At 54.4% G+C, this 13,183-nt stretch overlaps 1 protein-coding gene across 2 annotated transcripts; it reads right to left on the bottom strand.

The window, feature by feature from the left end:
• Positions 1 to 784: 784 nt before the first annotated feature.
• DEDD (death effector domain containing) lies at positions 785 to 12,856 on the bottom strand. Of its 2 annotated transcripts, XM_062511691.1 has the most exons (5): positions 11,641 to 12,856; positions 7,479 to 7,851; positions 5,536 to 5,643; positions 4,171 to 4,317; positions 785 to 2,471 (listed from the first exon to the last, which is right to left on the bottom strand). In XM_062511691.1, exons 2-5 carry the CDS (start codon positions 7,843 to 7,845, stop codon positions 2,095 to 2,097), a joined length of 999 nt encoding a protein of 332 aa, XP_062367675.1. In that variant the 5' UTR covers positions 7,846 to 7,851; positions 11,641 to 12,856; the 3' UTR covers positions 785 to 2,094. The 2 variants fall into 2 exon arrangements, with proteins under 2 accessions (XP_062367675.1, XP_062367674.1); XM_062511690.1 differs by lacking the exons at positions 7,479 to 7,851; positions 11,641 to 12,856 and having other exon boundaries at positions 5,536 to 6,604.
• Between the last annotated feature and the right edge of the window lie 327 nt (positions 12,857 to 13,183).

Here is a 13,183-nt window from a genome sequence, read left to right as displayed (position 1 = left end):
GGATATAAAAAAGAGGGAAAAACGAGGGGGAAATCATGGAAAAACCACAAGAAGGAGAAATTTGATGAAGAAAATGAGGAATTCTGGAATATTCCACACCCCCATTCCCCAAATCCCAGAGCACCCCTCACATTCTTAAGATGAGATTTTTGCCCTTTTTTGGCCATTTTTAATGGATACAAAAGAGGAAAAAACTAATGAGAAACACAGGGAGAAAGAACTGATGGGGGAAAGTGAGGAATTCTGGAATATTCAATTTTCTCAATGCTTCCCACACCTGAAATCCCCAATTCCAACTGTGCTGCGCCAATGGGATTTTTTTGCCTTTTTATCACAGTTTTTAATGGATATAAAAGAAAAGAAAATAGGGAGAAAACATGGAAAACACGAGGAGGAGAAGGAATAATTGACAGGGAAAAGTGAGGAATTCTGGAATATTCCACACACCCAAATCCCCCAAATCCCAGCATGTTGCACCAATGGGATTTTTTGCCTTTTTTCCACCGTTTTTAATGGGTACAAAAGAAGAGGGGAAAAAGGGAAAAATCATGGAAAGCACAAGGAGGAAAAACCGAGAGAGAAAAACGAGGAATTCTGGAATATTCCACACACCCAAATCCCTCAAATCCCAGCATGTTGCACCAATGGGATTTTTTTTTCCCTTTTTTCCACTGTTTTTAATGGGTACAAAAGAAGAGGAAAAAAAGGGGAAAATCATGGAAAGCACAAGGAGGAAGAAGCGAGAGAGAAAAACGGGGAATTCTGGAATATTCCACACACCCAAATCCCAGCATGTTGCACCAATGGGATTTTTTTTTCCTTTTTTCCACTGTTTTTAATGGGTACAAAAGAAGAGGGAAAAAAAGGGGAAAATCATGGAAAGCACAAGGAGGAAGAAGCGAGAGAGAAAAACGGGGAATTCTGGAATATTCCACACACCCAAATCCCCCAAATCCCAGCATGTTGCACCAATGGGATTTTTTTTTCCTTTTTTCCACTGTTTTTAATGGGTACAAAAGAAGAGGGAAAAAGGGAAAAATCATGGAAAGCACAAGGAGGAAAAACCGAGAGGAAAACGAGGAATTCTGGAATATTCCACACACCCAAATCCCCCAAATCCCAGCATGTTGCACCAATGGGATTTTTTTTTCCTTTTTTCCACTGTTTTTAATGGGTACAAAAGAAGAGGAAAAAAAAAGGGGAAAATCATGGAAAGCACAAGGAGGAAGAAGCGAGAGAGAAAAACGCGGAATTCTGGAATATTCCACACACCCAAATCCCCCAAATCCCAGCATGTTGCACCAATGGGATTTTTTTTTCCTTTTTTCCACTGTTTTTAATGGGTACAAAAGAAGAGGAAAAAAAAGGGGAAAATCATGGAAAGCACAAGGAGGAAGAAGCGAGAGAGAAAAACGGGGAATTCTGGAATATTCCACACACCCAAATCCCCCAAATCCCAGCATGTTGCACCAATGGGATTTTTTTTTCCTTTTTTCCACTGTTTTTAATGGGTACAAAAGAAGAGGGAAAAAGGGAAAAATCATGGAAAGCACAAGGAGGAAAAACCGAGAGGAAAACGAGGAATTCTGGAATATTCCACACACCCAAATCCCCCAAATCCCAGCATGTTGCACCAATGGGATTTTTTTTTCTTTTTCCACTGTTTTTAATGGGTACAAAAGAAGAGGAAAAAAAAGGGGAAAATCATGGAAAGCACAAGGAGGAAGAAGCGAGAGAGAAAAACGAGGAATTCTGGAATATTCCACACACCCAAATCCCAGCGCGTTGCACCAATGGGATTTTCACCTTTTCATCGCCGTTTTTAATGGGTACGAAACAAAAAAAAAAAAAATAAAAAACAAAAACCAGGAGAACAAAACCCACGGAAAACACAAGGAGAACCCATCAGGAACCCCAAAAAAAAGCGCCGAATCCTGGAACGACCCCACAACCTCCAACCCTCCCCGAATCCATGAGCGACGCTCTTCACGCCAACAAAACCTCGGAAGAGTTGGGAGGATGAACAAAAAAACAAACAAACAAAAAAAAAAAAAAAAAAAAAAACCCAAACAAACCCAAAAAAACTGAGATCCCTCAGGGAGCCGTGTGGAGCATCAAGTTCCTGAGGAGTTTCTGGCGGCCCAGCTCGTAATCCTCCTCGTCCACGTTGACCAGCAGCTTGATGGCCTCGTGGCCCACGGCCTGTTTGAGCGAGTCCGTGATGAAGACGCCCTTGAGGGCCTCCAGGAGCGAGCCGTTGATGTAATCCCGCCAGAAGGCGTCGAGGTAGGTGAGCTCCGAGAATTTGATGTCGCAGATGATGGAGCCCAAATCCCGGGATTTCAGGATGGTGTTGGCCTGGTTGAAGCGCTCGAACTGGCGCTCCAGAGGGTCCTGCTTGTTGGAGAAGACGTTGCCGTGCAGGGCGGAGTCGTGCTGGCAGTACTCGGCGCGCACGCGCAGGCGGATGTCTGCGAGGGGGTGGGGGGGAGGAATGAGGGGTTTTTGGGGTTTTGGGGTGAGGAGCGTGGGGAAGGGAGTTTTCCTCATCCTGAGTTTCAGGGTTGGTGGAGTTTGGGGGTGTTGGTTTTTTGTTGGTTTTTTTTTTTGGGGGGGGTGGGGGTTTTTTGCTGTTCCGTTTAATAAGTCGTCCTCAAATTGCAAATTTTTTCCCATCTCGGGATGTCTCACGATTCTGGGGATTGCCTCAATTCCAGTTCCAGTTATCCTCTCATCCCAGTTCCAGCCCCTCCAATCCAAATTCTCACCCCAATTCCTGGATTCTTCTCCTTCCAGTCCTCAGACCCTCCAATCCCAGTTTCTTTCCCCAATCTCAATTCCCCTGGAATTTTGCACCTCCAAATCCTAAGGACCCTCCAATCCCACACCTCCAGAGCCTGGGGACAAATGGGATTGTTGGGATGAGGGAAAGGGATTCCCTCATCCTTAGTTCAGGCTTGGTGGAGTTTGGGGCAATTTTTTGGGGGTTTTGCTCCTCCACTCAATAGTTCACCCTCAAACAGCAAATTTTTCCAGTCTCGGGATTGCCCCAATTCCAGGGATCCCCCTCATCCCAGTTCCAACCCCAATCCCAAGGATCCTCCAATCCCAGTTCTCACCCCAATCCCAGTGATTCCTCAATCCCCCTCAATCCTGGACCTCCCCATCCTAAGGATCCCCCAGTCCCAGGGGAATGGGTCTGTTTCTCTTTGGGGATCCCAATCCCATATCTCCAATCCCCTCTCACCACAGGTCTGCTTCTCTGGGGATCCCATAACCCAAATCCCAAATCCCCAGTCCCTTCTCACCGCAGGTCTGTTTCTCCTTGAGGATCCCATTCCCAATCCCCCATTCCCAATCCCATATCCCAAATCCCTGCTCACCATAGGTCTGTTTCTCTTTGGGGATCCCAATCCCCCAGTCCCCCATTCCCAATCCCGTAACCCAAATCAAAATCCCCTCTCACCACAGCTCTATTTCTCCTTGGGAATCCCATTCCCAATCCCTTAACCCCGTTCCCAATCCCCTCTCACCGCAGGTCTGTTTCTCCTTGGGAATCCCATTCCCAATCCCATAACCCCGTTCCCAATCCCATATCCCATATTCCCAATCCCCTCTCACCCCAGCTCTGTTTCTCCTTGGGAATCCCAATCCCATAACCCCGTTCCCAATCCCATATCCCATATTCCCAATCCCGTCTCACCACAGCTCTGTTTCTCCTTGGGAATCCCATTCCCAATCCCATAACCCCATTCCCAATCCCATAACCCTATTCCCAATCCCCTCTCACCGCAGGTCTGTTTCTCCTTGGGGGTCCCATATCCCATATCCCACATTCCCAATCCCCTCTCACCAGAGCTCTGTTTCTCCTTGGGGATCCCATATCTCATATCCCATATTCCCAATCCCGTCTCACCGCAGCTCTGTTTCTCCGTGGGGATCCCATATCCCATATCCCATATTCCCAATCCCGTCTCACCGCAGCTCTGTTTCTCCGTGGGGATCCCATATCCCATATTCCCAATCCCGTCTCACCGCAGGTCTGTTTCTCCTTGGGAATCCCATTCCCAATCCCATCTCACCGCAGCTCTGTTTCTCCTTGGGGATCCCATTCCCAATCCCATAACCCCGTTCCCAATCCCATATCCCATATTCCCAATCCCCTCTCACCGCAGGTCTGTTTCTCCTTGGGGTCGGGGGTCGCTGACTTCCTCCGTTTCCGTTGGTTCCCGAGCAGGCTCCGGGCCCGGCCCGGGCGCTTCGGGCCCAGCTGGGGCCCCCCCGGGGGGCAGCACAGGGACGGGTGGGGGGCAGGCACTGGGAAATGGGGACACAAATGGGATCCTGGACCCCAAATCCATCCCAAATCCATCCAGGGAACCCCAAATCCATGCCAAATCCATCCAGGGGACCCCAAACACATCCAGGGAACCCCAAATCCCACCCCAGGGGCAGCACAGGGACAGGTGGAGGGCAGGCACTGGGAAATGGGAACACAAATGGAGTCAGGGACCCCAAATCCATCCAGGGAACCTGAAATCCATCCAGGGAATCCCAAATCCATCCCAAATCCATCCAGAAAACCCAAATCCATCCAGGGGACCCCAAATCCCACCCCAGGGGCAGCACAGGGACGGGTGGAGGGCAGGCACTGGGAAATGGGGACACAAATGGGGTCAGGGACCCCAAAATCTCCCCCATTGATTCAAGGTGATCCCAATTCCCAACCCAGAGACCCCAGTTTTTTCCCCCCAAACCCATAAAATCCCCCTCAGACCTGGGAGGAGCCCCCCAAGCCCACAGCGGGGCTGGGGTCAGGAACTTTTGGATCCCAAAAGGGAGGGGTGGGTCCCAGGGGTGACCTCAATCCCCTCCCCCATTAAGGGGGACCCCAATTCCCAACCTAGGGACCCCCAAGTCCCCTCCTTATCAAGGGGACCCCAAATCCTGCCCCAAATCCCTGAAATGGCCCCACAGTGGGCAATGTCCCCCAATCCCAGAGCCCCGAGAGCTCCAGGGTCGGGAACTTCGGGATGATCCCAAATGGGGGTTATGATCCCAAATGAGCATGAAAATCCCAAAGCAGGGAGTGATGATCTCATGGGGGTGGAAATAACCCCAAATGGGGGATGATGATCCCAAAGGGGAGGGGTGGGGTGAACCCAAAGGGGAAAACGATCCCAAGATGGGGGTGACAATCCCAAAAGGGGGACAGTGACTCCAACTGGGGGTGATGATCCCAAATGGGTGGTGATGATCCCAAATGGGGGTGAGTGATGATCCCAAATGGGGGGTGGCGATGCCAAAATGGGGTGGCGATCCCAAATGGGGGTAATGATCCCAAAAGTGGGTGAGGATCCCAAAAGGGGATGAGTGATGATCCCAAACAGGGGATGGTGACCCCAAATGGGGGGTGATGATCCCAAATGGGTGTGATGACACCAAAGAGAGGACGACAATCCCAAATGGGGGTGACAATGATCACAAATGGGGTGTTGACCCCAAAAGGGGCCATGACCCCCACGGGGTCCGTACCTGATTTGTGGGGGTGGCCGAGGCCAGGTGGGGCCCCCCCGGGCGCACGGGGGGTGACGTAGCGGATGGACGTCTCCTCCAGGTACTTGTCCACCAGGTCCGGGCACACTGCGAACGGGAATGGCACAGGGAATGGGACTGGGATGGCACCGGGAATGGCACAGGGAATGGGACCGGGATGGCACCAGGAATGGTGCCGGAATGGCACCGGGAACGGCACCGGGAATGGCACAGGGAATGGGACCGGGATGGCACCAGGAATGGTGCCGGAATGGCACCGGGAATGGCACCGGGAATGGCACAGGGAATGGGACCGGGATGGCACCAGGAATGGTGCCGGAATGGCACCGGGAACGGCACCGGGAATGGCACAGGGAATGGGACCAGGATGGCACCGGGAATGGCACCGGGAACTGCACCGGAATGGCACCGGGAATGGGAGCGGAATCGCACCGGGAATGGGACCGGAATGGCACAGGAATGGCATGGGAATGGCACAGGGAATGGCACCGGGAATGGGAGCGGAATCGCACCGGGAATGGGACCGGAATGGCACAGGAATGGCATGGGAATGGCACAGGGAATGGCACCGGGAATGGCACCGGGAACGGCACCAGAATGGCACCAGAATGCAACTGGGAATGGCAGCGGAATGGCACCAGGAATGGCACCGGGAATGGCACCGGAATGGCACAGGGAATGGCACCGGAAGGGCACCAGGAATGGCACCGGGAACAGCACCAGAATGGCACCAGAATGCAACTGGGAATGGCACCGGAATGGCACCGGGAACGGCACCGGGAATGGCACAGGGAATGGCACCGGGAATGGCACCGGGAATGGCACCGAGGCGTCAGGGAATGGCAGCGGGAATGGCACCGGAATGACACCGGGGTGTCAGGGAATGGCACCAGGGTGTCAGGGAATGGCACCAGGGTGGCACTGGGAACGGCACCGGGAACAGCACCGGGAATAGCACCAGGAATGGCACCAGGGTGTCAGGGAATGGCACTGGGAAAATCTCACTGAGGATCCCAAACCCGGGGATCATCTTGGGATCGTCCCGGCAGCCGCACCTGGGGCGTCACACACAGCAATCCCGAAGCTGTGGCAGCCCTGATCCTGGTCCTGATCCCGATTCTGATCCCAATCCCAGTCCTGATCCCAATTCTGATCCTGGTTCTGATCCCGATTCTGATCCCAGTCCCAGTCCCGATCCCTGGGCAGGCTCCAGCTGCAGCTCCAGCCCCACTCAGGGGTCCCTCACCAGCCCAGGGCCCCTCCAGGGCTGACACACAGAACACTATCGCGATACAGGACAGCCCTCGTGACATCGCGGGGCAGCCTCTTAGGACACAGGGCAGCCCACCGTGATCCCAGACCCTTCTATCGTGACACCAGCCCCACCTACTGCAACACCAGAGCCACGTGTCACGATATAGGGCAGCCTGTCACGACAGACTCACCTGGCTGCTGCTGCTGCTGCTGAGGCTGCCACAGGGCAGCAGATCGTGGTAGGTGATGTGACCCCTTATATCGCGATACATCGTGACGTATCGCGACAGACTCACCCGGGTGCCGCCTCTTGAGGCTGACGTAGGGCAGCAGGTCATGGCAGGTCGTGATGCGACCCCAGTACCCCTCTATCCCCCTTATATCGCAATAGTGACCCTGTATATCACGATATATCGTGACGTATCGCGACAGGCGATCACCGGGGCACCGTCTCTTGAGGCTGACGTAGGGCAGCAGGTCGTGATGTGACCCCAGTACCCCAATATATCATGATAGGGACCCCGTACATCACAACATATCGGGACAGGCACTCACTGGGGCGTCACCTCTTGAGGCTGACGTAGGGCAGCAGGTCGTGGCGGGTGATGACGTGACCCCAGTACCCCTCTATCCCCCGTATATCGCGACATATCGCGACGGGCACTCACCGGGGCGCCGCCTCTTGAGGCTGACGTAGGGCAGCAGGTCGTGGCGGGTGATGATGCGCAGCAGCTGCAGCAGCTGCCGCAGGTTGCTCTCGTCGCAGCGGCCCTGGCGCTCCAGGGCCAGCAGGAAGTCGCGGCCCGAGCGGATGCGGCCGCGCTCGGCCTCGTCCAGCACGTCCACGAACAGGAAGGAGAGCACGCGCACGTCGCGGTGCGTCAGCTGCGCGCCCACGATGTCGAACATGCGGTGCAGGGAGTACAGGCCCTGCTCGCGCTCGCCCGGCTCCTCCGGCCACGGCGCCGCCGCGCCGCCGCCGGCACCGCTCCCGGCGCCGCTGGCAGCGCCGGCACCGCGCTTCCGGCCCGCCATGGGCACCTGGGACACGGGGACAGTGAGATATGGGGTCAGTGGGACACAGGGACAGTGGGATATGGGGTCAGTGGGACACGGGGACAGTGAGATGTGGGGTCAGTGGGATATGGGGTCAGTGGGACACAGGGACAGTGGGATATGGGGTCAGTGGGACACGGGGACAGTGAGATGTGGGGTCAGTGGGATATGGGGTCAATGGGACACAGGGTCAGTGGGATATGGGGTCAGTGGGACGTGGGGTCAGTGGGACGTGGGGTCAGTGGGATGTGGGGTCAGTGGGATATGGGGTCAATGGGACACAGGGACAGTGGGATGTGGGGTCAGTGGGACGTGGGGTCAGTGGGACGTGGGGTCAATGGGACACAGGGACAGTGGGATATGGGGTCAGTGGGACACAGGGACAGCAGGATATGGGGTCAGTGGGACACGGGGACAGTGGGATACGGGGTCAGTGGGACGTGGGGTCAGTGGGACGTGGGGACAGTGGGACGTGGGGACAGTGGGACGTGGGGACAGTGGGACACGGGGACAGCGGGACACGGGGACATCACTGTATCCTGGCCAAAAATGGGGATCCAGAGGGATCTCAGTGCCCCACACCACAGGGATGCATCCCAAAATCCCATCCCTCGGGAATTCATGGGATCAGGGGCTGCTGGATGGAATCCCGACCCCAATCCCAGGGGTTTTCCACTGGGATCCTGACCCCAATCCCGGAGATTTCTTTTGGGATGCACTCAGGATCCAGATGCCAATCCCAGGGGTTTTCCAGTGGGGTCCCAACCCCAGTCCCTGGGATTTTCCAGTGAGATCCCAAACCCAATCCCAGTTCTGTTCCATTGGGATCCATCCCCATCCCACATCCCTGGCTCCAGCCTTTCCCTGGATACGGTCTCCAAAACACTGGGAAAACATCGGGATCGTGACAGGAATCTCCCACCCATCCCCAATTCCCAACTCTCTCCAAGGAGGAAATTCCCAATTAATCCCTGGAAAAACAACCTGGCCCTGGCTCCAGGGGAGGGGGGGGAAAGGGAATAGGAAGCACCTGGTGCTGTGATCCCACTTTTTTTAGGGAGTTTTCCTTAAAATGTCTCCCTTTTCCCAAAATTTGGGTGATGAACTGAACAAAAATTGGGAAAAATCCTTGGATTCCTCAGAACCAACCCCCCAGAATGGTCCTGGATTGTTTTCCTTCCATGGAAGCCAGGAGAAAAAGCAGGAATTTGGTGTTTTGCTCCCTGAAAATCCAAAGAAATCCGGGAAAACTGAGTTTTTAGAGAAGTGCTGACCCCTGGGAAAGGGAAATCTTGGGCTCAAACTTCCCAAAAAATCAACAAAAACTTAAATTCAATTCCAAGCAGGAAATTCCGGCTGTGGAGAAGATCCCAAGATTCCCACAACTCCCAAAATCCCAAAATCCACAGAGGTGGGAGGCGGAAATCCCAAAAATCCATGGATTTTCCTCAGAAGGGAGCAGGAAAATCTCCCAGGAAAAAACGAGGATCCCAAAATCCCTCGGAAAATTCCCACTCCACTCTGGAGGCTTTTCCCAGGAAGAGAATTCCGGGAGCATTCAAATAATTTCGGGATCAACGGGAAAAACGAGTTCCTGGAGCTTCCCAGGGCTCAGCCTCGACGGGATCCCTACGGATATTTTGGGATTTTTCCCACTAAATACAAGCTAAAACTGTCAGAATTCCACATTATCCCAGAAAATCCCAGCCTGGGTGGGGAGAAAAGACCCAAATCCCAATTTTTAGGTGAATTTTCCAGGGGAAAATGGACACGAGGGAGACTCCAGGTGAACTTTTCCCTCCCAGTTCCCAGCAGGAATTCTGCCAGCAGTGGGATCCCAGGGATAGGAACAATTCCCAAACAACTGGGAGAAAATCCCCAAAATTTTGGATTGATTTCAAACTTCCCCCTATTTTGGGAGGGGGGAGGGGGAATTACCTCTCCTAAATCCAGCAGGAATTCCCAAAAATCAATTCCCAGCCTAAATAAATTGGATTTTCTGGGAAGAAGAAGAGGCTGGGAAGGGAGGAAGAGGAAGAGGAGGAAGCTCCCAATAAAATATCCCAAAGGAGAATGAGCCCCATGGAAAACTGGCTCTTCTAGAGGCTGTTTGGGGCTGGAATTTGGGAATTCCCACCCCTGGAATCTGCTGGGAATGTGGGAATTTTATTCCTGAGTGGCCTCAGATTCAATCCATCCTGGTTATTATCCTGAATAATCCCAAAACCTCCTTCCAGCCCAGAATTCCAAGGGTTTTCCGAAATCCCTGGAACTCTCCAGGTGGGAATAATTAGCACCAGCTGGGATAACTGGATGGAGCAGGGAGGGGTTCCAGCTGGGAGGCTCCAGGAGGGAACTCCTTGGGATCCATCCCAAACTCCTGGATCCAGCTGGAGCCCCCCTGGATCCATCCCGAGCTTCCCTGGATCCATCCCGAGCTACCCTGGATCCATCCCAAACATCCCTGGATCCATCCTGAGCTTCCCTGGATCCATCAGGACCCTCTGGATCCCTCCCAGGATCCATCCCAAACCTCCTTGGATCCATCCTGAACTGCCCTGGATCCACCAAGATCTTCTGGATCCATCCCAGGCCTCTCCAGATCCATCCTGAGCCCCTCCTAGATCCAGCCTGAACTTCCCAGAATCCATCTCAAGCCTCTCCAGATCCATCCCAAATATTCCTGGATCCATCCTGAGCTTCCCAGGATCCATCCCAGGCCTCTCCAGATCCATCAGGAACCTCTGGATCCATCCCAGGCCTCTCCAGATCCAGCCTGAACTTCCCAGAATCCATCTCAAGCCTCTCCAGATCCATCCCAAATATTCCTGGATCCATCCTGAGCTTCCCAGGATCCATCCCAGGCCTCTCCAGATCCATCAGGAACCTCTGGATCCATCCCAGGCCTCTCCAGATCCAGCCTGAACTTCCCAGAATCCATCTCAAGCCTCTCCAGATCCATCCCAAATATTCCTGGATCCATCCTGAGCTTCCCAGGATCCATCCCAGGCCTCTCCAGATCCATCAGGAACCTCTGGATCCATCCCAGGCCTCTCCAGATCCAGCCTGAACTTCCCAGAATCCATCTCAAGCCTCTCCAGATCCATCCCAAATATTCCTGGATCCATCCTGAGCTTCCCAGGATCCATCCCAGGCCTCTCCAGATCCATCAGGAACCTCTGGATCCATCCCAGGCCTCTCCAGATCCAGCCTGAACTTCCCAGAATCCATCTCAAGCCTTTCCAGATCCATCCCAAATATTCCTGGATCCATCCTGAGCTTCCCAGGATCCATCCCAGGCCTCTCCAGATCCATCAGGAACCTCTGGATCCATCCCAGGCCTCTCCAGATCCAGCCTGAACTTCCCAGAATCCATCTCAAGCCTCTCCAGATCCATCCCAAATATTCCTGGATCCATCCTGAGCTTCCCAGGATCCATCCCAGGCCTCTCCAGATCCATCAGGAACCTCTGGATCCATCCCAGGCCTCTCCAGATCCATCCCAGACCACCTTGGGTCCAACAGGACCCTCTGGATCTATCCTGAGCCTCCCTGGATCCATCAGGACCCTTTGGATCCACCCCAGACCCCCCCAGATCGATCAGGACCCTCTGGATCCCTCCCTGGATCCATTCCAAACCTCATCAGATCTATCAGGACCCTCTGGATCCATCCCAAATCTCCTTGAATCCATCCTTCTGGATCCCTCTCTTGCTCCCCCAGCTCCCGGGGAAAAACCCCCAAATCCCAGAATCCCAAATCCCAGCACACCCACCTCAGCCAGGAGCGATCCCAGCCGTGCCTGGATCCCTGGATCCCGAGCGTTCCTCAGCAATCTTCGATCCCCTTTTTCTCCTTTTCTTTGATTTCTTTTTTTTTTTTTTTTTTTTTTTAAATAAAACTCCCCAAAAATCCCCCTCGGAAGCTCCCAAAGTTCCACCGGTGGCCGCAATTCCAGAAGCCGGGATCGCTGTCAGTTCTTGCCGGAAATCACCGGATTTTTTCCCACCCCCCCCAAAAAAAAAAAAAAAAAACCTTTTTTTTTTTTTTAAACGTCCTAATGAATAATTTACCGAGGAAAAGCCAAGCGCGGTGTTGCCCTTAAGTCATTCCCAGTTCCAGGGACACCATTCCCGAAGGAGGAATTCCCTGGACCCCGGGTTTCTCGCGGATTTGGGTGATCCCGGGCTCGCTCAAAGCAAAAAACGCAAGAAAAAAGCCAAAAAAACCTCGTTAGAGTGAAGAAATCCTTGGAATTTCATCCCGCTCCTCCTGCACCTCAAATCCCGGGATTTTCTGACCCTCGGGAGGAGCCGAAATCCCGGGGAGAAAAAAAAAAAAACAACAAAAAAACAACAAAAAAAAAAAAAAACGGGAAAAGCGCTGCTGTGAAATAAGAAAAACACAAAACAAAAAAGCTCCGATTTAGCCGCGATTTCGGCTGAAATCGGCCCCAAATTCCGGCGATAAAGAACCCAAACCGGGGCAACCGCGGGGCTCTTCCCGTTAAAGGCTTTTAAAAACCCGGTTGAGTCCCAGTTGGAGCCCGAAAGGCGCCGGTTCAACCCCGGTCAGGCCCCGGAGGCCTCGGGAAGGGCCCGGTCCGACTCAAAAAAGCTCCGGTCAATCCCCGTTAAGGCCGCGAACGGCGCCGCCGAGCCCCGAGGAAGCCCCAGACGGCACCGCCGAGCCCCGGTAAGGCCGCGGGGAGGCCCCGGTAAGGCCGCGAAAGGCCCCGAGTAGGCCCCGCTTTCTCCCCCGGGGAGACTCCGGTCAGGCCCCGGGGAGGCTCCGGCGGCGGCAGCGTCGCGAGGAGCGGCGGGGGGAGCTGAGGAGCCCCCCCTGCGGCCCGTCCCAGCCCGCCGAGCGCGGGGGCCCCTCCCGGCCCCTCAGGGCCGGCCCAGCCCCGGCGCCGCCATCTTGACTCCGTCCGCTCCGCTCCCCGCTCCCCGCGGGCGGCTCCGCTCTGACGCAACTTCCGGTATGTCGATGCCACGCCCCCGGGCCGCCGCGAAGCCGCGCCCACATCCGGGCACTGCTGCTTCACGCCCATAGGGAAACACAGGGAGAGCAGTGCCATGTTGGGTGAGGGCAAGATGGCGGCTACATCCGGGTTACTGCGGTTGGCTTCAGCGCTATTGGTTAGCATGGGGCGGGTGCCATTTTGAGTAAGGGCAGCCTGGCAGGGCGGGCCGCGTGGCGGTGTGGGCGCCATCTTGGAAAACGTGAGGCGGGGGCGCCGCCATCTTAACTGAGGGCAGAAAGGGGGGCCCATGGTGGGGCGATTTTGGGTTTTTTTTGAGGCGTTTGGGGGACTG

Source organism: Cinclus cinclus, chromosome 31 (assembly GCF_963662255.1).
Source record: "Cinclus cinclus chromosome 31, bCinCin1.1, whole genome shotgun sequence".
Taxonomy (NCBI): Eukaryota; Metazoa; Chordata; class Aves; order Passeriformes; family Cinclidae; genus Cinclus; species Cinclus cinclus.
The sequence above is the reverse complement of the archived record's forward strand: the minus strand, read 5'-3'. Positions and strand labels throughout refer to the sequence as shown.

Excerpts from the sequence above, each read along its gene's own strand:
- DEDD (XM_062511690.1), bottom strand. The coding sequence starts at position 6,022 with ATGCCATTCCTGTGCCATTCCGGTCCCATTCCCGGTGCGATTCCGCTC. Across the intron at positions 4,318-5,535 it reads CGGCCACCCCCACAAATCAG|TGCCTGCCCCCCACCCGTCC; the intron begins GTACGGACCCCG and ends CCCATTTCCCAG. Across the intron at positions 2,472-4,170 it reads CAAGGAGAAACAGACCTGCG|ACATCCGCCTGCGCGTGCGC; the intron begins GTGAGAGGGGAT and ends ACCCCCTCGCAG.